Source organism: Sinocyclocheilus anshuiensis, unplaced genomic scaffold (assembly GCF_001515605.1).
Source record: "Sinocyclocheilus anshuiensis isolate Anshui unplaced genomic scaffold, SAMN03320099.WGS_v1.1 scaffold976, whole genome shotgun sequence".
Lineage (NCBI taxonomy): Eukaryota > Metazoa > Chordata > Actinopteri > Cypriniformes > Cyprinidae > Sinocyclocheilus > Sinocyclocheilus anshuiensis.
In genome coordinates this window covers 122,880-147,591 of record NW_015552538.1, presented here as the reverse complement: position 1 = coordinate 147,591, position 24,712 = coordinate 122,880, and the positions used below count along the sequence as shown (strand labels likewise).

At 35.4% G+C, this 24,712-nt stretch overlaps 1 protein-coding gene across 5 annotated transcripts; it reads right to left on the bottom strand.

Annotated features, from left to right (window-relative positions):
- Positions 1 to 1,570: 1,570 nt before the first annotated feature.
- On the bottom strand, positions 1,571 to 21,597 carry nup35 (nucleoporin 35). 5 transcript variants are annotated; one of them, XM_016454319.1, is made up of 9 exons: positions 21,509 to 21,596; positions 20,314 to 20,475; positions 20,068 to 20,195; positions 19,128 to 19,182; positions 18,902 to 19,037; positions 18,714 to 18,783; positions 18,501 to 18,629; positions 18,256 to 18,411; positions 1,571 to 2,260 (listed from the first exon to the last, which is right to left on the bottom strand). In XM_016454319.1, exons 1-9 carry the CDS (start codon positions 21,543 to 21,545, stop codon positions 2,228 to 2,230), a joined length of 906 nt encoding a protein of 301 aa, XP_016309805.1. In that variant the 5' UTR covers positions 21,546 to 21,596; the 3' UTR covers positions 1,571 to 2,227. The 5 variants fall into 5 exon arrangements, with proteins under 5 accessions (XP_016309805.1, XP_016309802.1, XP_016309804.1 ...); XM_016454316.1 differs by lacking the exon at positions 1,571 to 2,260 and adding an exon at positions 11,648 to 12,106 and having other exon boundaries at positions 21,509 to 21,597; XM_016454318.1 differs by lacking the exons at positions 1,571 to 2,260; positions 21,509 to 21,596 and adding exons at positions 11,648 to 12,106; positions 20,771 to 20,937.
- Between the last annotated feature and the right edge of the window lie 3,115 nt (positions 21,598 to 24,712).

The following is a 24,712-nucleotide window of genomic DNA, read 5'->3' as shown; positions in this document are numbered from 1 at the left end:
TAAGATACATTGTTTGCTACGGAGAATGAATTTAAACATCGACTTGAGTGTATGTTTACAAAGTATACAGCAAATTACTGAGGAAAAATAGGGTGCCACATTGCTGAGGATCAAATACTGTGTTAACAGGACCTGTGAGAAATAAAACTCCTTGAATATCTTAGGAGCCAGTCAATATGGATTCATTCGCAAGACACTACTGAAATATTATAGTTATCCTGTTTCCGAGAGAAGAATAAATGCCATTAGAATTCCCCAACTACTTTCTCTTCGCCCACGCCTTTTCGGGGCAGGCTGGAGACGGCCTTGCTCCGGACTCCTGATAATGTGCTCCTTTCTCTTTTTTTGTTTCCCTGGCATCATTTTCTGCTGACTGCCATTATCTACCATTGGTGAAAATCTATTCTCGATCACAGTGCCCACCCTCCATGAGGACCTTCAGGGTAAACCTCCCACTTACCAGCGCTCCCTGTGGGAAAGCAATCACTCAGCGTCAACACACCTTCGCAGATGCCGGGAGTCTCGTAGGATGTACCTACCTTAACTAAGGTCGTACAGAGCCACTTATCTTTGCATCTGTTGCATGGAAACAGCGAGAAGAAAAAGAGGCTAAAAATGCTAACAAGCTCCTTGGAGGGTTTCAGCTGTGTGTAGTATCCAAAGTGATTGGAGGTCAACCAAAATGCATCTCCATTACATTATAAAAGAGAGGGAACTGCAAATATACATTGATTGGTCCTCTAGCTGCTACTTTCTAGGCCAGCTCTGAAGCAAGCGAGGCCCCAGGGGTGTTCTTGTGCTCGAAAGCCACGTGACCTCCGTTATCTTGATGGCTCGCCTGTACAAAGCAGTGATTACCGGTGACCTCTAAGCACTGGAAGCAAAGACGGTGAGACCATTCCCTCCAAAAGCACATACGTGGCAACATGGCTGCCGCAGGCTCTCGAGCCTGCAAACTTCCACTTCCATCTGTTCTTCTCAACATTATCGAAAAAGAAACAGGGCGAGACAAGGTGGTCGGGGGGAAATCTCTCCTCAAGCCAAGCGTGCATCCTTGTGATGACAGACTGCTGGAGGCTGAGCATCATAGCAAACAATGCTGTTAGATTTATAACAAGAGGCCCTGAGCACTGGCTGAAGGCCATCTCATGCTGAGAGTTGGGAAATGTACACAAGATGGATGACACAGAGCGACCGGTAAATACTGCGTGAACAATGGACCATTGTGAAAGTGAGTCACCGAGGACACCCTTGCTTTTAGTTCACCTTTCATATTTATATTTCCTTAGTTACTTTTTAATGCGTCCACGGCGTACAAACTCACATTTTTCTTTGATCTTATCAAAGTACGTGCATTTGTGAACTACACAGAAGACAGAGACGAAAAATATAAGCAATACATCTAGCCAGCGCACAGCTAGGTTTATGAAATCTCATCCTCGAATGATAATGCTGCAGGACAAAGACCATTTAATCATACTCAATGTAGAGAAACATTTTATTTTGGAGCATAACATCTACCGCACATCCAATTGACACAGAACAAAAGCTGGCAGCTGGCAGGAGTTTTGGCTTCTGAATGAATTCTCCTCCTCTCATCGCTGTTCCTCCAAATCAATTGGTTATATCAGTTTTTAAAGCCCTTTATAACACCCTTCCCCACCTTTCCCACGTGTCTGTGAAGGAGCTTGGGCCCTTAGTGAGGACGACTATGGCTGAACGAACATATGACTGATTGGCTACAGATAGGGTTCTGGCAGGTGCGCACACTTTGGGGTGAAGTCTATGAGTCCACATTCCCCTGAGTCAGTGCCACTTGTCATTCAGGTGATCAGACAGGGGAAAAGATAATGTCGTATCTGAAGTCAGCCCATAAATCAGCACACAATCTCTTTTAGACTTCCTCTCAGCTCATCTGATAAACATTAGCGTCTGCTGTCTGAGTACAGTGGTTTCTTGTAGCACTGGCGGTCTCGTAACCTGAACAATTATCAGATGAAAGAAGCATTTCGAAAATGTTTTCAGGTTTTGTAAGTGAAAACAGCTTTAAAAACCACAGAGACATCAAATGGTCTTTCTCCAAGGATATAAATGCAGGCTCAGGGTGCTTGTAGATGTGGATTGTAGAGGACTGTGACCTTCTCCACGAGCAGCAGAGGGACTAGAGACAGCAGCTGGTTGGTAAGAGGGAACAGCTGCCCACATCCAGTGCAGTCAGATGTGTCAATCAGAGACTCGGGGTCCCACATAGTGCAATTTCCTATTTAAGTGACGATGGTGAAAAATGAGTATGTTAAAGTCAAAACATGGGAAATAGGGGTTTGGAATCAAACCATTTTATGTACTACGCATTATAAATCACAGGTTCCCTCCTCAGTCTACCAAGACCATATACTGTATGGAAACCAACCCATGAATACATTAACATATGACTGAAAACATTTACATAATACAACTATTCACTTATCAGCAACTTGGCCCTGAGGTAACAAACAGTGTGCAGAATTGTAATATGAATTTGAATTTAAAATTTAGGTAAAGAAACTTCGTCAAGGCAAACTTGGCTTGAAAATGTAAAAAAAAAAAAAAAAAAAAACTTCAAGAGGTTTATTAGCCTATCAATCTGTCTGCCTACTAATAAGGCTAATAATGTTTGATTATAAACATGTACTTTTCCATTCAAAAGTTTTGGGTTAGTACGTTTTTTTTTTTTTTTTTAAGAAATTAATACTTTTATTTTGTAAAGACATTTTAAATTGATCAAAAATGACAGTAAAGACGTTTGTAATGTTGCAAAAATTTCCATTTTAAATAAATGCTGTTCTTTTGAACTTTCTATTTATCAAAGAATGCTGAAATTCTTTCACCATATGATTTCCACAAAAATAGTAAGCAGCACAACTGTTTTCAACATTGATGATAATAAGAAATGTTTCTTGAATGATTTCTGAAGGATCATGTGACATTGAAGACTGGAGTAATGGCTGCTAAAATTAAAAAAAAAATGGAAATGAAACTACACTGAAAAAATGGTGTAGAAACTATATTTTCTCTCAGAAATTGCTAGCAATTTGTAAATTACATAACATCAAAAGTGAAATTTTGAAGTAAAAAACTGAAATAGTACATTATTGTAAAATGTATTAAATTTTTATTTTATTTACTACTAAAAATATCATATACCCCTAAAACAAAAATCATGTGACACTGACGACTGGAGTAATGTCTGCTAAAATATAGCTTTGCCATCAAAGGAATAAATTATATTTTGAAATATATTACAATAGAAAACAGTTATTTTAATTTGTGATAAAATCATACCACCTTAACTTTTGAACAGTAGTGTGTGTGTGTGTGTGTGTATGTATTTATATATATATATATATATATATACACTGAACAAAATGAAAAATGGGGGCAAAAACAAAAGTGTTGCGTTTATAATTTTGTTCAGTATATATATATATATATATATACACACACACAATTTTCTACTCATTACTATCTTTCGAAATATACAAAAATTAGAAACAAGTGGCTGAAGTTTATTAATACTAAGTAAATACAACTAAACTGTGTCAAGAATCCCCACACCTTTGTGCAAGAAACCTTGATAACATTGTGAGTAAATGTTACGAAATTCTAGAATAAGGCTGCTTTTAAGATTTTGGAACTGTGGACAAAATATGGCTGTATTCTCAGAGGTCACGACGCACATTATCAGTTCAGTGTCCAACAATGAACGGAAATTACATAAACTCAGATAGAGATGAATGCTGCAGTGAATGTAATTGGAAAACCATCCTATTGCTTTCCTTTGCAGATCCACTGATATTTTTGCTCTTTGTTCACGCAACCTGTGGTTATTGCTTTCCTCTTCTTTTGTATACTTCTTTCTCTCAGCATGTTGGATTTGTGCACAATGACAGCATGAGGTCTCGCGACCAAGAAAATAGGCTCCCATTTTCTTCTTTTTTTCTCTCTCTCTCTCTTTCACACTCTCAGAAAGTGAGGACTCAGTGGTGTCCCATTGTTACAGGCCTGAGGGACCCAGGAATCTTGAATAGATGGACACTGCTCATCTCTTTCTCCCTTTCTCTTTCTTTCTATAATCTCTTTTTATTGTCCTTCTCTGTATTTCCTTCTAACACCATTTCTTTCCTTTCCACTTGTTTATTTCTGTTCTTGCTCACTTTTCTCTCATTCTTTTATCCTTGCCGACTTTTTCCACAGAATAAAGACGGGACTCAGCAGTATCTTGCAGCCATTCCTGCATGTGACAGGAACGAGAGGCTGCTGAGATGGAGATAAATGGGGAAGCTCAGGAGGCGTGAGCATTGACATTTGAAGCTTTTGACATTAAGAAGGGATCAGCTTTTCTGACTCAACTTGTTTGGTACTTTCACTCATTAATGTGACTGAGAATATGGAGTTTTAATGTGTGGAGTGTAAATGACTCAGAACTTCGAGCTCCATCATCACCAGCACATCTTCATATTATAAAATGTTTGAATGCTATTTAAACTAATAATGTACTAGAGAGACAGAACATTGAACTAGGGCATAATTATAAAAGAAATAGATACACATCATTCAGTGGAATTAGATTGAAACAAAAGTATTTCTATCAACAGGGAAAATCATATTAAGCTTAAAGCTTTCATTTAATGTGCACTCAGTAATTTCTTTCTTATACTTGAGTTTTACACCAAAGAAATAAATGGCACCAGGGACGTCTGTAATACCTGAAGAGAGCCATCTGCTTGCATTTCCATTCAATGCCAGTTGTTCTGCTGGCGCAGGATCCCTAAAAAACACAGTATGTGATTTGAAGTTTACCAGCTTTGCTCTTTGGTGCTCAGTTGTGCTGAGAACGTGTTCAAGTAGGAGAAAGTCAGTACAAAAAAATAAACAAAAATACATAAATAAAATTAATTCACTGGTAATACATCTACTATGGTATTACAAACAACATTTATAAAACATGTAATACTATGAAACATGTCATATTTAATATACAAACACATCATATAACATGTAACAACACATTATGTAATAAAAATATTATGACATGCATGCGCCCCTTCAGATTTTTGAGCCACGTGGATTTTGAATGCAGTTTCCAAAAGACAAAAAAAATAAAAATAGCCCAATAATATTTTTTTTAATATTTCATACAGTCACACCGGCGTGATTAGAAAGGTGCAGTGTGGTATATCACCAGCGGCTAAATTCAAATCTGTGTTCGCTGGCTGGCGCTGAGCTAGACGCATTTTTACAGCGCTGCACATTATAACCAATCACACACGATTCTGTTGAGCTTATGAATGCAATGACCAATCAGAGGTGTTTCGATGAATCATCGCTCGTTTGTTCATTTGCTCGCTGAAGGAATTCTGCTCTCTGACATTCTCTCACCAGAAACAAAGTGCAGATGTGCGTACGAATGTAAGTGAGGTATTAATTTCACAGTGTTAGCAGCTTCAGTGATTATAATGAGAGTTTTTGAGTGCTTAAAATGTTCTTTAATCATGTAAATGTTCTTTGCTTGCTTTCTGTCAAATGAAAGTGTTATAATTAGCAAATTACAATGTTTTTATTAAATTCACATTAAAGGGGTCATATGATGCTGCTAAAAAGAACATTATTTTGTGTATTTGGTGTAATGAAATGTGTTTATGCGGTTTAAGGTTCAAAAAACACATTATTTTCAACAATACTACAGCGAGAATAAAAGTTACGCCTTCTTTCTTTGCGTGAACATTTGGGCAGCGTTATGCAAATCTTCCCACATAGTGAGGTAGATATGTGGGGGCGTGTTAGAACGAGCCGTTTTAGGTAGGTGTGGCTGACTCTTAACTTTTATAAAGAATATCTCTTTGGATTTGAGACTTTAGTCTTTGCAACTTTACAGATATGCACCAAGAGCTTGTAACACTCCAAAGAGAAAGGAAAACTTGAAATCGCATCATATGACCCCTTTAAATACAAAGTCAGTCGTATTAAAATATTTTATGGCATGACACCCATATCTGGTACTTAAGTAAAAAGACCGGTTTTTATGTGTAGTTATAGATTACACTATTAGGCTACTTTGCCCATCGCCCATTAGATCAACTAACATAAGCATAAAGGTGCCAAATGCATTTACTTACACATATTTGAGAATCAAGATATTTCATGATCTAGTTAACACGTTTGGAAATATTTCAAATAAAAACAAAAAAAATAAATAAACATAAGCCTATCAGTTATACTTATATATATGGCCGCTGTGTGTCACATGACAAGCATGAAGAGCAACCCCCCCCCACTCGTGCCCCCTCAAAAAAAATTGGTGCATGTACCCTAGTAAAAGGTACTCAATTTTTGTTTTATTTACAACTAAAAATATTACATACAACTAAAAACATTTTAGTAGTGTATGATTGTTGATGTATTATTAGTTTACTTGTAGTGAGACAAAACAAAAGCACAGCTATGTAAGAAACTTTCAGTTTTCTGAACAAGCAGTCAGTTATAAAGTAATGCACTATTACAACACTTCACAAATCTTTAACAAAATGCTGCGACGGAATCAAGCATTCAGTCTAAATCTGTGCAATAATGTAGGTTAACTGTAGTTTAGTTGAAGTGCAAAGGCTCTACTTTTCTTTTTCAACAAACAAGAGCAAGTCAACAACCTGCAGCCAAGTTTGGCACTATCTCCTCTCAAAATAACAATGCTCTCTGTAGCCGCGGCTGTCAACATCAGAGCATAATCCTGCTTGACAAGAGCATAGACTCTACGTGACGCTTCATTCACATTCCAGTCCCATCATATCATGGTCCCTGCAAACACCTGAGAGGAATCTCTGTGCAGGGCCCTGGTTCAGGAGCGCCGGTCAGCAGCCAATGTGTGTGCTGATAAAGTCCGCTGATGTTTGCGCATGGCTTAACCTGCATGCGGTGGTCAGGCCATTTTTTTAAAGGCATCATGTTGTATCATTCAGTGGAGTCTGAGCAGGGTTGACAGGGCCATAGAGGTTCTGTGAGCTGTAATTCAAACTCTCTCACCTCCTGTGTGATGCCCACCTCACTTCTGTCAGTTCATGTCAGCCCATAAACCCCCACAACCCCTTATGCATTTCTTACACATTGACAAATGTTTTTAAGCATGAATCTAGCAATACATTTAACAATAAAAATAATACAATTATCAATTTTATAATAATAATAAATGTGTTTTCAAATATTTTAATAATAATGTACAGTTGTGCTCAAAATTATTAAAATAGTAAATATGATCAAAGAAGGCTGTGAAAATTAATCTGTATCATCAATCCTTTAGATATTTTATTTTAAAAATGTACTAAAATCTAACCTTTCATTGGAGAATAAGAATTTAAAATGGAAGAGAATCTCATTATGAAATAAATGTTTCTCTCTAATACACATTGGTCACAATTAATCATACCCTTTTATCCAATAATTTTTGCAACCTCCTTTTGCCAAGAGAACAGCTCTGAGTCTTCACCTATAATGCCTGAAGAGTTTAGAGAACATCTGACAGGAGATCAGAGACCATTCCTTCATACAGAATCTCTCCAGACCCTTTAGATTTCCAGCTGCATGTTGATGCTTCTCCTCTTCAGTTCACCACACTCATTTTCTATAGGGTCCAGCTCAGGGAACTGGGTTGGCCATGGCAGAATATTTGTTTTGTTCTCAGTGAACTATTTCTCTGTTGATTTTGTTGTTTGTTTGTGGATCATTGTCCTGTTGGAAGATCCAACCATGGCCCATTATAAGATTTCTAGCATGGACAGTCAGTTTTTAATTTTTTATCCATTGGTATTTTATAGAATCTATTATGCCATCTATCTTAACAAGATATCCAGGATCTCCTGCAGAAAAATAGGCCCACAACATTAAAGATCCAGCAGTATATTTCATTGTACACATGGGGTATTTTTATCCCTGTGTGCACCAAACCCATCTTGAGTGTTTGCTGCTAAAAAGCTCATCTTTTTAGTTTCATCTGACCATTGAACCCAGTCGCGTTTAAAGTTCCAGTCGTGTCTAGCAAATAAATATGCTGGAGTTTGTTTTTGGATGAGAGCGTTTTCTTTTCTAGTTTTTTCTTGAAACCCTCCCAAATAACATTTTTTTTTTGTTGTTGTTCTTGAGGCTTTCTGACCCCAAGACTCAACTATTTTCTGCAATTCTCCAGCTGTGATCCTTGGAGTCTTTAGCCACTCAAACGCTCCTCCTCACCGTGCATTAGGACGATATAGACACACGTCCTCTTACTATATTAGAGAAAAATATTTATTTCATAATGTGATTTTCCCCCACTTCCACTTGTTTTTTTACTTTAAAGGTTAGTTTTTTTTTTTTTTTTACTTTAATTAAAGGTTAGATTATTATTATTTTTTTTAATGAAAGATCAAGTGGATAAACAATGCGGATTTATTTTCACAGCCTTCTTTGATCATATTTACCAAGGGTATGAATCATTTTGAGCACAATTGTACTTTAGTCCTCAATACTAAATAATAATTAGAATTACTATTATTGTTAAATATTTATTATTTTTGGTATTATTAATTAAATATCTATAATAATAACAATAATAAATAATAATAAACTATGACTATAATATAATTAGTATTAATAATAATTGTTATACAGTATATTTGTATAGTTGTTACAATAATAATCAAAATAACAATTAACAATCAATACTACTACTACTAACAATAATAATTTTTATTAATAAAACTATTATTATTATTATTATTATTGAGGCTTAAACAACAAAAATGCAATGGAAATCATCCTTTATCATCCTTTCAAGTTTTATTATCTAATGAAAGTTTGTTTCTCAAGTAAAGTTCTTATCCCTCATTCCCTATCCACACTGGTAACATGAGGAGAATGTATTTTAATATGAACGTATTTTAATAATTATAAAAAATAATAATAATAATAATAATAATTAGTTGTAGTAGTAGTAGTATATATTATTATTATTATCATTATTATTTAAAGACTTTGAAGACTAATTCTTTTTATATTAGACTTTAAAGATAAAAACATCCAATGAAAAACATTCTTTGAAAAGTTTTATTTTATGAACGTTTGGTTCTCAAGTAAATTTATTTTGTTGAGATTATTTTAGATAAAACAAGACAAAAATCTTGATTGGCAGTGGCAGTGTTCTTATCCCTCATTCCCTCTCCACACTGGGAACTTGAGGAGGGAGTCCTCATTACCGCCATCAACAATCATGGAGAACCTCTTGAAGAAAAATTAGATCATGTCTGAATGTGATCTGAAATGAGAACGCTTCACATGAAGAACCTCCGTGCTTATTCTGATCTCCTTAGAGTCAAATGAAAGAGGTACTATTCTAATGCGGCAGGAAAGCCTTGCGTTCACTCACACACAGCACCAAATGCCCAGGGCTGAACGCATTAAGTAAAACCACAGCACCAGCGTGGTATTGATCCTTCACACAGGCTGGTGCTCTTAAGGGAATTGATAAGAATCATTTTGAAAGAGAAGTAAACCTTGATGATTGTAATCGGGAGATATTATCATTGATTTTTCCGGCCTTTATTCCATTGTGTGCCAAATAAAGAAGCATTTCATTGCATGGTGGCTCTCCTCTTCCCCAATCCCACTCCGAGTTAATTCACATCCTCTCATTAAATAGTCCATACTGCTGTGGCCTTTTCACTGGAGGCACTATTGATATGCACCCTGCCCTGCGAGTCTACGCACCCAGATTATCCAATAACAGGTTACTTTTCTGCAGTGCTGCATTTCCAGAATTTAATTAAAACTATAAATTAATAAGTCTAATAGGACCTGCATAAATCCTATTGCACAGCCAAGGTCTCCTTTAATTCTTTCCTGATCTCTTTAATATAAGATTACACAGTGACTAAGAGGGCCTGCATCCTGACGTGTTTTGAATTAGGCTGCATGTACCTATCAAAGCGGGATGTTTATGTCTGATGCTGTGTCATGGCCAGGAAACTAGTCAACTGATGAGGTTTAAAATGGCACTATTGTACTAGGTACTCAATGAACAATGTCAGCTGGGCAAATCATAGCAATGCACAAGCACTTCTGAAGATCATCGTATTTGCATCGATCACATCTTCAGGCACAAACAAAAAATTACTCAACTCATTAACAAAACTCCCCGGACATTTAACAATCTCATATAAAATGGAGAAAGAATAAATTGAACAGATCCACTGGTAATCTAATTCTTATTAAAACGATTATCTATATAAAGCATTTTTAATTTTGATTGCTGCAACACACAAAAGTTGGGAGGAATAATAAAAGTGAAATGGTTATAGAATAACAGAGTTAAACACATTTGAAACAGTTCACCAACTTCCATACATATGTTATTCCAAACATAACATTCAGTTGAATGTGTGTGACCTTTGAGCCCTCATTCCATGAGAAACCATCATGCTGCGGTCAAATATAGCCACATGTAGATGTGCCAACAGATCTGTCTCCTATTGAAAATGTATGGCCGGTCATGAAAAGGAGAATCAGACAAACAGACTGATGAGCAGCTGAAGTCTTGTATCAAGCAAGAAAGACTGGGCAAAAATTTTCATGCAAAACTTGCAAAAATTAGCATGGTTAATTAAAAGGAACGGTGATTTGACACAGTGGTAAACATGCCTCTGTCCCAAGTGTGTTGTAGCCATCAAAATCTGTTTACAAAATCAACTTTTCACAAAACATCCCAAATTGTCTGAAATTGAAAATTAGAAATGATCATTATTAATGATATCATTATAATTTTTATTATTGAGGCTAAGACAGAAAATTTTACTTAATTTAATATGTATTATATATTATATATATAATATAGTATTATATTATACTACTATAGTAATATAGCATAATATACATAGTAAGGTGATAATTATAAATTATCATTATGAATAACTCAATTGACATCGTTATAATTATAATAGCCTAATTATACACTGTAAAAATGATTGCTGTGATTAGTTATCACAACTTAAAATTCAACATTAAAATAAGTAAAGCCTTGTTGCAACTTACAAAAAAGTTATGTTTGTGTTTGACTGAAGTTCAGTTAACTTTATCTTAGTTAAGTTGGATATTTAACTCAAGTTGTTATAACTTCCAGCAACACTGGTATGCTTACCTTCATCCACATTACTACATCTTAACATTAAAAAAATTATTTTGCATCAAATGATTTGATCAACGTTATTAGTATAACTTACAAACAATAGTTGTACTAATAACGTTGATAAATCATAAATGCTTTCCCTAAGGATCAAACCCAATAAAGGCGCTACTTCAACTTGAAGTTGCTCATGCTTTTGAAAAAAAATAAAAAAAATAGTAGTAGTAAATGAACACACTGCCATCTAGTGACCAGCATCCCATCTTAGTTGAACTCACTATAGGTTCAAGCTAGAAAATGCATGAACGTGTGGCTGCTCTCTTGCATTGCAGTACATCCAAAACATGAGTAAATGTTTCTCAGGAAAACAATGTGTTCATTTGTTACTAAACTGTGAATGTTTAGGTGAACACTCAAGTCTGATGGGACCCACACATACACATATTTTCAAAAGAGACTATAAAGTGGCAGTACTTTTTATTTGCTATTAATTCAGGAAGCATTCACACTGAAAAACAGAAGTTTAATATTGTGTTCTGAGTGGCCTCCGATGTCCTGTGAGGTCAATGAAACCCTGACAGCTTCAACAGTATACCAACCACTACACCTTCATTTATGCATGAAAAAAAGCCACAAACAACATGCCACAAAAATGAGCCTGTTTCAAGGTTAGTTAAATCATGCCTCCGGTGGAAAAACAGCAGTAATCAGGATGGATTATATCTGAAGCAGGCCCGGGGGTAGCGTGCATCTCTGAGCATATCACCTGAGCTGTGCACTGGCAGCCTCTGACAGCAAGGGTCAGCCTCACCTCCAGAGAACCGCTCAGTGTCACCTTCAGCAAGCACTCAGCCATGTGTCTGATCCAGGATCCAGCTGGCTACCCTGCCTGACCTCCGCTGCCTGATCAGAGCGAGGTTCAGACACCTGAAACAAGTCTCAGGGTCATTTGGAAGGTCAGCGAAAGAGTCCAATGCAGAAAAATGCTACGCCTACATGTCTTAACCTTTGAGTCTCGAATCAAAGCTTAAGAAATAATCTACAATAAAGGCTAAAGTTACATGTCTGAAGTCTGGGTCAAGTTACAAATTACTTGCAGCTAAAAATTACATATTGGATTCTATTATATGTGACACATCTGAAAACAGAATCTAGTACAAATAAGGTAAGTACACACAAAATCAATAATTCAATAAATGTATTCAATATGCTGAGCTGTGAAAGGGTTTAAGCAGTGAAGGCAATGCACGCCAATTTGTTCTCATTTGCACATCTCACCCCATATGAAATGAATTTCAATTTATTTTATGTTGAAGTAAATGCTGCAACTTTATAGTTTTTTTGGACAAGCCCTAAGGCCCCAAAAGCCCCAAGCAAGAGTATCGTTCCCTAAAGTAGTTACCAATCTTATAAGCCTTCTACATGTGCACAACACACAAATAGCTTTATAGCTACTTTTTAGAAGGCATTCAGAGCCCTCTCGCTCTCACATTGCCAGAGGGTTTTTGTCCCTTTGTTAGTTCTATTTAACAGCAACATGTTTTTCTTTAACTGGTGTATACTACACAGCATTGTTGTGAGGCATGTATAACTGAACCAAGATTTTTTTTTTATATATATATATATATATATATATATATATATATATATATTGCAGTTTGATATACATTTACATTATAGTTTAATTTACCTTTTTCAAATTTAAAATTAATTATAATTAAATTTGAACAGATTCAAAAATCAGAAAAGAGATAATAAATAATTTTTGTAGCTTTAAGTATTCATCCATATTTAATTTAGAATTTAGCGTTTGATAACATTATTCAATTTCTGTATATTTCCTACTTGCTGAAAGGCACAGGTAAATAGGACATTTATTATAAAGGGTTTATGAGAAGATTGTTTAAGTTCACTTAAATTAGAAGTTGCTCCCCCGATTTCACAGACAATAACCGGGCCGTTATTTTTTTTTAAAGTCTAATAAATGTTAAAATTGATATCTCTCAATTATACTGTACTGTTGAATGGCTATAGTCAATTGTTAAATATTAGGGAAAAAATTTAAAAAAAAAATTTTATTTGTTTTTTTTCAAGAGACATCAGTGGTATTTGTATCAGTGATACTGGCCCTCAGTCATAAAAAAAAATCCGCCACTAAACAAATATTTAAAATATACTCTATGTTGTTTCTACATAAATTTTAAGCTTGAGTGTGAAATTATTGCAATATACAAGTATATTTAAAAACCTTAATGTTAGGTGGGACTAATCCAGATTAATTTCAGAAAAATACGTGCGATTAATTCGTTTTTTTAATCGATTGACCCATTGGATTTCTGTAAATTGCAATTCAGTGCTGCATTGAGAGTAAAGTTGATTGTAGAGTTAAGTTGATTGATCGTACCATTGGTGGGAAACGCAAGCCAGATCAAATTCTAATATGAAATGGAGCAAACTCATAATTATGCCCAACCCTGCAATTCAGTAAGGATAGATGTAACAACATGACTACAAAAAATCTTCACTTTAAATGCTTCATTCCAAACCCACTGAATCCACCCACATGAAGACTGTGAGGTCTTTTGATACTTTCGAAGTAGAGTCTTAAAAGTCCTCAAAATTGTGTCAGGTTTCTGACTCAAAGATAAGAATAAACTGATCAAACACTTATTCATAATATTTGTATGACAGTTTTGGAAACAACCTGCATTTGAGGGGAAAAAAACCCAATCACCAGATGCTCATTAATTTATGATGACATGCAACAATCAACCTCTTACTCATCAAATACAACTAAGTCCAAATCTTCAGCCAGAAATGTGCCCATTTGTTTTAAATTGAAGGATGACAGTTTTTTTTTCCAGATTTCCACATTATGGCCATAAAATCAAATTGCACAAATGTTTTTTTTTTTTTAGATGACAAAATTACCTACTGTGAATTTAACAAATATAATGTTCACAATAACTGTATCCTTCTAAAGGCAAAAATGTGGATCTGAAGGAGCATGCCTAGTTAATAACTTAGTACTTAATACATAACTACAGAAAACAAACTACAGTTTCTCGTCATACAGCGTTTATTAAAGAGACAAAGGCACTTCAAATTCAGACATTTCTAAAAAAAACATGGATTCTGTCCTATTAAAATAACTGATAAAGTTAGTGAAAACCCACAAAAGCCTAAAAACAGAGTATATAACCCAAATGCAAAGATAGTTAAATCCTAGATTAAGGCCTTTATCTCAAAAAGCTGTAGGTGTCAATGATATTCTTATGAGATCCATTCTTATATATAAAGCCGATCATAACCATGAATTATGTCAAGCAAGAAATTCAGATTTTGTACAATAGGGTCCCACGAGGGAGCGTGTCATGATTTGGATTCTTAACTTTCCAATAGAATTTCTTTTGGCATGTTTGTTAAGAACTGAAACACTTAATGCTTACGATTAAGTTGTTAAATCTGAATGATTTTAAGGACAGACAGGAGGGACTAACTTCAAAGCATGCAACTCCAAACCCAGCAGCTGAAATCAGTCCATGTGAAACACTCAAGAGTCCATCTTCCATAAAACAGCACGCAAAGTCAATTAGTCCGCAAAAGTAGAGATAAAGTGCTTTTGTATTCACTCAGTGCTTGTGCTCAGAAAACCCAATGTCAGTTTTTAAAGCAATACATCAGAGGCTGTTGATGGTCTCAGAGCTTTTTCATCAGGACCCTTTGAGTGAAAGACTACCATCCAAACATATACTCCATTGCTTTCGATACAAAACTGTCATCCTTTTTTGGTGTCTGTTGATCTGAGACAACCTATGAATCAGAACAAAACAAAAAGCAAGCACTTCAAAAATTATGCTTTTAAATTAAATAATACAAATGCATCATTCATTCATCATTCATTCATTCAAATTGTTGTTCCTTACAGCACATTTCAGTTTGATCCACCAACTAGCATTTAAAATAACATTTGTAAACATTTATCTATATTCTATTACGTGTATTGATAAGTTTCTCACTGTTTACATTATGCAAAACAATACAGAAATTATTTTGACAAATATTGCAATTTGAAATATGGGTCAATGTCGTGATGTTTTTGTGTCCATATGGTTTAGCTAAATTTAAAAGGGTTAAAGTTTCAAAATAAATGTGCAAATTAACTGCACACATTCTGTTTTTTGTGGACCAAGTCTAAAATTTCTGGTTTTAATTCATTTTGAGAGAATATTTGGGGGATGATTGCAAAAATGTCAATGTGGTGTAACCGTAAAAACTTTGTACCAAATAATTGATCTTGTTTAAAAAAGGTGACATTCTCAATAAAACACCAGATCAGCTAGTTTGGTAATCTTGCATTAGTACTATTTAATAGTAAATGAAAGTAAATGGAGCACCATTGTTCTGAATATTATAATTAATTTGGTGAATTATGTGAGTCAAGTCAAATTCCTTGAGTGTCAAGGTGGTGTAACCACCATTCAAGGAGACATTTTGTTAATATTTTGCAAGAAGATCATGTGACAGGAAATTACATCACAGAGAAGGACCTCTTGTGATATTAACTGCTGCATGCAAAGGTTAGGAACTCTTTCAAATTTGAGATAATTTGACATTTTTAGGGTATGGTCAGGTATTCTTAGGTATATATGTCAAATGGTATGACCTCAGCAATACATTGATATTTCATCATTATTATAAAAATAAGTATTAACTTTTTGAAATTACATATGAAATATTCCCACCAAGGTCATGTACTTACAAAGGTGTCCATGATGCCTGTCAAATCTGATTTTAAATTGAAATGTCAAGTGGTGTAACTGGACTTCAAATTTTAAAGGGATAGTTCACCCAAGAATGAAAATTACCACCTGATTTACTCACCTTCAAGCCATCCAAGGTGCATATAACTTTCTTTTTTCGGACGAATACAATCAGCGTTATATTAAAAAAATGTCCTGGCTCTTCCAAGCATTATAATGGCAGTGAATGGGTGATATTCAATAGTCCAATAGAAGTCCAATAAACTGCATCCATCCATCATAAAAAAGTGCTCCAGATGGCTCCGGGGGATAATAAAGGCTTCTTGAAGCGAATCAATGCACTTTTGTAAGCTAAACTTCCATATTAAAAACTTTATAAACCGTAATCTCTTGCTTCCGCTAACTGACGTATGCGCATTCGCAAGAGTGGCATTCGAGCGGATGATGTAGGATGTAGGCATTTGAAAGAAGACAGTCATATACACCTAGGATGGTTTAAAGGGGGGATCATGGGGTAATTTTCATTTTTGGGTGAACTATCCCTTTAAGCAATATACAGTATCATATAATATAATGTAATATATACATAAATTATTTAATAATGTAGCAGAAGGAAGTGGGTGTCTACATTTGAACATCAATCCACTGATAAAAAATGTTAACCAAAGATTACAATTTACATCAGCAAAATACAATTCATTAAATTTCTGATATTTTATAATTAATATGATATAACGGAGCCCCTTTTTCCCCAATAGATGCCACAATACAGTACGAAATTACAATAAGAAAATTTAAATTACAATACGAGACATGAGTTCACTGTTCATCACTATGATAATTTCTTGTCGGATATTGTTTCTTACTGTAATTACAATATGAGACACAAGTTCACTGTTCATCACTATGATAATTTCTTGTCGGATATTGTTTCTTAACTCTAATTACAATATGAGACACAAGTTCACTGTTCATCACTATGATAATTTTTTGTCAGATATTGTTTCTTAACTCTAATTACAATATGAGACACGAGTTCACTGTTCATCACTATGATAATTTCTTGTCGGATATTGTTTCTTAACTGTAATTACAATATGAGACACGAGTTCACTGTTCATCACTATGATAATTTCTTGTCGGATATTGTTTCTTAACTGTAATTACAATATGAGACGAGTTCACTGTTCATCACTATGATAATTTCTTGTCGGATATTGTTTCTTAACTCTAATTACAATGAGACACGAGTTCACTGTTCATAACTATGATAATTTCGTGTTGCCAGATTATTTTTAGCATTGGAAAAAAAAAGCACTTCAGCTGAACTTGTTGACAGTCATGCTTGATTTTCAGTGTCAATTTCTTCAACAAACAATGAACTTTGGCTGTAGAAGCAACATGGTCAAGTGGTGTAACTGGTTTGTGTCAATTGGCGTAACCAGTATTTTTCATAAAAATATAATTATATACAGGAAAATGAATGTGGAATAAAATGTAATCATCTAGTTTAGTCTAATAATATGTTTTTTTTTATATTTTTTACAGAATTTGTCAAAGATTATTTACAAAACATGTGTTTTTCGCATATGTCCCGCCATATATTGCAAAAACGCATTACAATTTACATTTAGAGATAACTCTTTGGCGATTACCCCATTTGACATTTTCATGTACATTGTCTTAACTTTCGTAAAAAAAAAAAAAAAATTTGTGCATGTAATTTTTAATTACATAAAATCAACAAACACGCTGTGTACATTTTAAAATACCTAAAGCATGCTTTTAAAACAAGTTTTAAAAGATTTTTTAAATTTCTCATCTTGCCAACCCCTTTTTGTCACTGACCCTTATATAAAACTGCCCAGATATCAAAATGGTAAGAAGAAGAAGAAGGAAAAAAAAGCACAAATATTTCAACTCATGTTTAGTCAGGTTTGGGAAAACTACAAACCAGTAAGAAATGGTTTTGGCTAGGTTCTGCTGTCAAAAGAAAGACTGTTTTTTGCACATTTTTGACATAATAAATATAAATTATTATTAATTTTATTAATATTTATGCCCAAATTAATCTGTAATCCTTACTGATAACCTTTGTAGCTTTATAATATGCTCCTCCACTCTTAAATGGCAAAAAACTGCTCCTCTTTCCACAAAGCCTCAGCATTATCAAATGCATTATTTTTATAATTTTTTATGTATTTATTTATTTTAAAGCTGCCTTTGACAGTTTTATTTCAATTTATTTGTTCAGTACTATTTGTGTGGGTTTTAAGAGCAGTGGGTGTGTGGAAGGTTACTGGTCAACTATACCTGGTAGTCACTGCTGGATGCTTTGTAAGCAGCACTGAGGGGTCTCATGACAGATCGGGGGGTTGATAGAGGGTGACTGGGGGTACTGGGAGCCTTCACCGGGGGTGTGAACACAGAACTGGAAGTAATGCTCTTGTCTGAACTCTCCATTACACTCTGAAAAAATAAATAAATAAACACTCACAATGTAACATTACCACTGTTACAATTACAACCAATAGAATTATCGCTTCTGTGCTTCTTACCTTATCGATACAAGGTTTGACGCCAATCATTATGGCTTCTCCAAATATCTTTCCATCTTTACTGAGAGCTTTTCGTGTCTGCAGTTTAGACTGATACTGAACGTGCATCCAGTTGCCTGAATTAGACATCTGTAAATGAAAGAAACAAACTTTTATAGAATACAATTCATATATAAAAACCTGTCTGCAGTGCTGAAACTTGACTGTACTTACCACATGTTTTAATATATTTCCATACTGTGCAAACTGTAAAAGGATGTACGATGCAGATGCTGGAGGGAATCTGTGTGCAAACAAATATAAAAGTCATGCCATATGTAGACGTGGACACCATAAAGCCTGACACATCATATCTGTGCAAATGGAACAAATAAGTTAATAAATTAATGATCTAAACACACCCAAAAACTGTGACCCAGGTGTCATCTAGCTGGTCTTCTGAGGACAGAGCATCTCCTTGTGTGAAGAATGGATCTACTTGAGCTGGGGAAAGTGTTGTCTTCCTCTGCTGCCCCACAGGGCTAAACAAATTAGATACTATAGGACAAAAAATAGAAACTAAGAATATATTTTTTGATAGAAAACCTCATTTAATAAGACATTTTTTTTGTAAAAAGTGATTTTTACCGGTTCCTGGTGTCCCTGGTAGACCAGACAATGGTGTGTGTACTCCAGCAAATGGCTGTGAAAAAGGACAAAATCTCATTAAAAACATTTTAAATGCTTCTCTTACATTAATTATAACAAAATCAACATCAAATGTATACTTCACTAACCAGCATTGCAAACAAATCACGATTCATCGATAACTCAGGGTGGAATATAACAAAGAGTGAAAAATTTAAGGGGGTCTGAATACTTTCCGTACCCACTGTACATTACATACTCTGGAGTAATAGCTTAGGTTGTTATAGCCCAAGCTGCAAAGCTTTTCCACAATAATAAATACAGATACGCATATGCACAGCTGGTTAATGAACGGTCTGTATAAAAGGTGATTATTTTGTTTGAACTGATTTTGAGGTTGGCATTCGAGAAACTTGGGGCTCTCATGCGAGAACGTCATGTTTGCTGAGAGTGATGAAAGGCTGTAAAGGAAAAGTCGTGGAAAGCCCTTTTAATTGTTAATTAATTCATAATTAATTAACTGCCCTTTCAGGACAGTTCGGACATTGCGGTGAATCAGAGGTAAAAAAACGATATAAATACTGTTCAGTTTCTTGCACAGACCGATCGTTTCATGTCTTTACACATCAATGCATCGTCACGAGCCGCAGGGTTTAATTTGGTTTTGTTTGTGTATGTTTTTTTGACTCTCAAAGCCGTGATTCCCATTCACTTCCATTATATGACTGACAGACTGCAACGGTTTGAGTTAAAAATCTTTGTTTGTGTTCTACTGAAGAAACAAAGTCCCCTACATCTTGGATGCCCTGGGGGTAAGCAGATAAACACCAAATTTTAATTTTTAGGTGAACTATCCCTTTAAATACATTAGCTACTTAATGTATCTCCATGTTCTTCTGTGAACACAGGTCATGTGCTTCAAAATCTTTATTTTTCTCACTTGCTTGCGAGCAGCAAGAGGTGACATTCCCACACAGGAGCCGTTGAGGTCATCATAGATGCTTCTGACTGGAGGGGCTCCACTCTTGTCTTTAGGCGTTGGGACCACCGGCTGTGGAGGAGACCCACCTGATGGAGGAGAGCATCAAATGTCTTACCAAGTAACTTCTGTGCTATGTATAAAATTACATATTAATAATTCCTTATGGTTTTAGCAAAATGCAGTAAAAGAATAATAAGTGTTTACCAGCCAGAAGAGGAGACCTTGTTTCTGCCCCACCTCCTGTCAACCCAAAAGACCTGGGCTGAGGTGTGACAGGAGCAGGCAGGTCTCCCATCAGAAACCCAGGTAAAAACTGAGCCCCAGGCTTGGGGGAGGTTGGAGAGCCGAGTGTCATTGGTTCAATACCTGTTATTAGACATTAAAAAAGGGTCAGTGAGTTATACATTTAATACTTTTTGCGAATTACATTCTAAAACCTACACATATACGGACAATTAGGAACAACTGCAATTTCAAAGTTTTTTTTTATTTTACTCTCAATATAAAATACCCGCATATACTGATAATGTATAAGTTGTTATGAAGCCAATTAAACGCATGTCTTTCTGCTGTAATGTACCGGTCACATTAGCACAGCCACATGTACGCATGTCTCTACAAACTCATCCAAACACAGGACTGGTGTAACACGACAACTTACTCTGGATGTCCATACCGGGTCACTATCACAGCAGCCACGGAGAGAAGATCAGTCCTACTTTACCAAATAAAAAAAGAGTGCAAACTTTTTTTGAACCAGACGGAAGTTGCGCGTGCTGTAACACGAGCGCACTGCACTTCCGCTTTCACGAGACCAGCTCGCGCCTGTCGCGCCCCTGCAGGAAAGGACATGAAACTGATTTTTAGTTTTGGAACCAAATTCGGGCTTTTACTTTCTCTCACCTCGATTACTGTAATCGCCTTTATACTGTTTTTAGTAAGAAGCAGGGATATTTTTTCAGGGGGCCCCGAATCCTCTAGCTACGGCCCTGGTAAGAAGTGTATTGATAAACTACTAAAAGTGTCAAATGCTGCAACTGGATTGTTTTAGTTATGTTTTAGTGGTTTTCAAGCACTGAATGACAGAACACCGTCATACATTTCAGAGTACTGCCAAATACGTTCTAAACTGGCGTTTCGCATTTTTTAAAAGCAACCTGAAGACATGTTATCTTAAGATTAATACATTAAAACTCTATATTTAGTAACTGTATTCATTTTTTCACTAATATTCTCTTGTTTTTATGCTTGCATTTTATGCTGTGATGTAACCATAGACTGTATAAAAACAGGTTGCAACTTGTAACAGACCTGTGAAATGCCAAGTAGCCCCTCACTGCAGAAATGCTGTATTGCTGTATTCACATTTTTCAGGTTAACGGTTCTTACACTAATTCACCTGAAGATGGCACTGTTGTTCCACTGGGTGGCTTCATTCCCCTCCAGGACCTCCCAGAGTAAAGGGACACTGAAATCGTCCTCCTCTTGTTGGAGCAAGGAGCATTCATCTCCAAAATTAAGAAAACATTATGTTTATGTTTTTATACCATTATTTGTCCTACGTTTGTCTGAGTACAAGGTTTTATTTTTTCATTTTTGCACCCTGTTTTTTCCCAATTCTCAAGAATGACTGATATATATATATTTCGATAGATTTTTTTTTATGTTGATATAATTTTTCTGAGGTAGGCCTAATAAATTCTTGATAGTAGCCTATATTTTAGCGACTATGAAAATTTGCTTGCTTAAAAATGCTTAAGAAAATCAATTCTGGTAGTCAGTTAATTTCTGACTTCGCCTGCAGCTTATTAGTTGCATTACAAAATAAATTCAATTTAATATGCTTTAGATGATTAATTTGCTTTAGATTTATTTATTTTTTTAATAATCATTATCCTGTTTTTCACTAAAGACGGAGAGCTGCTGGATTCTGATCAGTGCACATGACTGGACTATATCCCATATACTATATCCTAAGTGTGCGTGGTACAAAATAAAAAGGTTTTGAGAGCAATGCTAAGTATTTATTAGTGCTCAGTGATTTATATCAACAGTAACTATGTCTCTCCAGAACAGAGAGACAGAGGGAGCAATAGTTTTCTGTAAAATGATTGAGCTCATATCCCCTGGAGCAAGACTGAATATATGATGCCACTCATCTGCATCCAAATAAAGATAGAAATGCCAGCTCCGTCTAAACCCATTAAGCAAACTGCCATATTTGAAAGATGTATTTGTCTCTTTATTTTGATTTATTTAAACAAACTGACACCCAGAGGGCTCCTTTCCTTTATAAATCCCAAGATGTTGGGTGATGTTTTTAGAATAGCATTATATTTGCAGAGTCGAACACATGCATTTTCTGAAGCCCATTTAAAGGTTAACTCATGTAATAACGCATTTATGTTGCTGTGGAACTTCATTTTGCTCAAATCATTTATTTCACATCTGTTCAGTGACTTTCATTTATTTTCACAAGGTATGTCATCTTCAGTAGTTCTGAATTGCGTGCCACACTGATTCTTCCCTGGGTAAGAGTTTATTATCAAGGAGCGAGATAAAGCTGAAGTGTAGATTAAGCTGTCTGATAATAAGAATGCAAACAGCTTGCTCTCTGTGACTTGTACCAGCCAGTGGCAGCCTTGCTTTTATTACTCTGCCATATTCCATGTCATTCTCTTGGACTGTCACACAATAATGAGCACTTTTTGACCTCGGTAAACTGTGAAACTGGCTGCTTACTGTGTATTACGTCTTCACTGAGCTGAAAAAGAGTGAAGAACTCAAAATGACTTATAAAATGAAGGTTATGCTTGTGGAATATGACGAGCTGCTTTAGACGACTAAAAATATCAGCAAATACAGACAATATTCCCTGTATTGTTAAAGACAAGGTGAACAGTTTTCTCAGTATAAATAAGAGTTTTTACTGTGGGACTTTAAGTGATCTGTTCATTTAAGACTTGCAATATTGACAACAGCGTCCTCTGTATGCTCCTTAAGTCATCCATGTCCAGTGATATGTCAAGGTCAGATGGTTGATCCCCATAAAATCAGCAGAGTGAAATATAGCACCAAATGTGCTGAATGTCTGCTGATGGGGAGATATTTGGGACTCCTGCAGGAAGAATCCTGTGAGGGTTTTCGGTTGGCATGTGCAAACAACTGAAAAAGTGAATGTGCTTTTGTGTGATAAATGGTTATCTTTTCTAATGCTATGTGCACTAAGAAGAGTGTAGTTTCCTCTGCATACCCTGTTTTGTTTTAAATGTTTCATGACAATAAAACACGTTTAACTTGGCATTAGCATCTGTTAAGCAGATTTTAAACTTAAAGCAACTTGTTTCATACTTTAAAAGGGGTTTGGCAATGGGTTAAACTTAAATCACAGTGCCAAGCTACAAACAGTGACACCAACATTTTTTTTTTTTCAAATTCACATTTGAAAAAAGTCTTTGTTTATGAGTTATGAACCATGAATGAACTAAAACTGACCAGATATGAGGTCCTTACAAAAAAAAGTCACACACACACACATATATATATTCTATATATATATATATTATTGCAAAACCTAGTAATTTGAAAGTGCAGTAAGACTGATTTGATTATGACATTTGCAGTGCTCCATGGGAGTGAAGCGGTTAAAAATTCGGTTTTAAAAACTGTAGCTCTACATTTTTATAATGTCATGCACAAGACACTGCAAAAATGTGAGTACAATAGTCAAATATGTCTGTCTAGCACTTTCACATAGAAAAACAAAGGAAAAGCAGCGCAGTGGAATACAAAAGTGCATTCTATGTGAACAGCCCCTAAAATGGTTAGGGTTTTTTTAGCAACAAATAAACTGAACAGCACTTTCCTCATTAAGTATTCATATGCTTTGAACAGTCACATAAAATTTCACCTGTTTTTTGTTTCAGTTTAAGCAAAAAATCTAAATCAGACAATGAAGGAAAGATGTGTCAGTTGGCATGAAGAGGAGACCGTTTTATTCTTACAGTGATGTTTGAAAAGCACATTCATGACCAACTCAGGAATATACTGTATAGCCTAAGCACATTATGAGCAAAAGTGAGACAAGTAGGTATTTAAACAAGTTGCATGCTGTGTTCACCCAATCAATCTCTTAAACTGTTAACCTAAAAGACTACAAAACATGACCCAGGATTATGCTGACCCAGAGTTTAAAATGGCCCAGGGTTAATCATTTAAAGGGACACTTCTCACACAAATAAAAATCCTGATAGAAAAAATAAACAACTTTTTGCGTGTGTCTGTGTTTCCCAAAATAAAGTCTTACAGTTATGAAACAGCATGAGGGTTAGTTGCGTAAATGATAGAATTATAATTTTTGGGTGAATGATTCCTTTAATTGTCAAAAGCCCTATAAGGTATTGAACCCAGAATTCAAAATCAAACTCTTTTCATTTTCCTGAGGAAAGATGATTACTCACAATTTAGTGCTGCACAACATTTCATTATGCTGGACCCAGCTGCTGTGATAGGCACTTTGTAATTATGTGGGTGTAGGAGGCTCGTGATGAAGGGACACCCAGGGTCATCCTTCTGGTTGAAGCATTTAAACATGTATTATTCA

Bases quoted from the DNA above. Each gene is read 5' to 3' on its own strand.
- nup35 (XM_016454316.1), bottom strand. From the start codon at position 21,545: ATGAAGCCACCCAGTGGAACAACAGTGCCATCTTCAG. The intron at 20,476-21,508 runs GTGAATTAGTGT...GTCTAATAACAG, and splicing joins AACAACAGTGCCATCTTCAG to GTATTGAACCAATGACACTC. The intron at 18,784-18,901 runs GTGTGTTTAGAT...GTTTGCACACAG, and splicing joins ACCTGGGTCACAGTTTTTGG to ATTCCCTCCAGCATCTGCAT.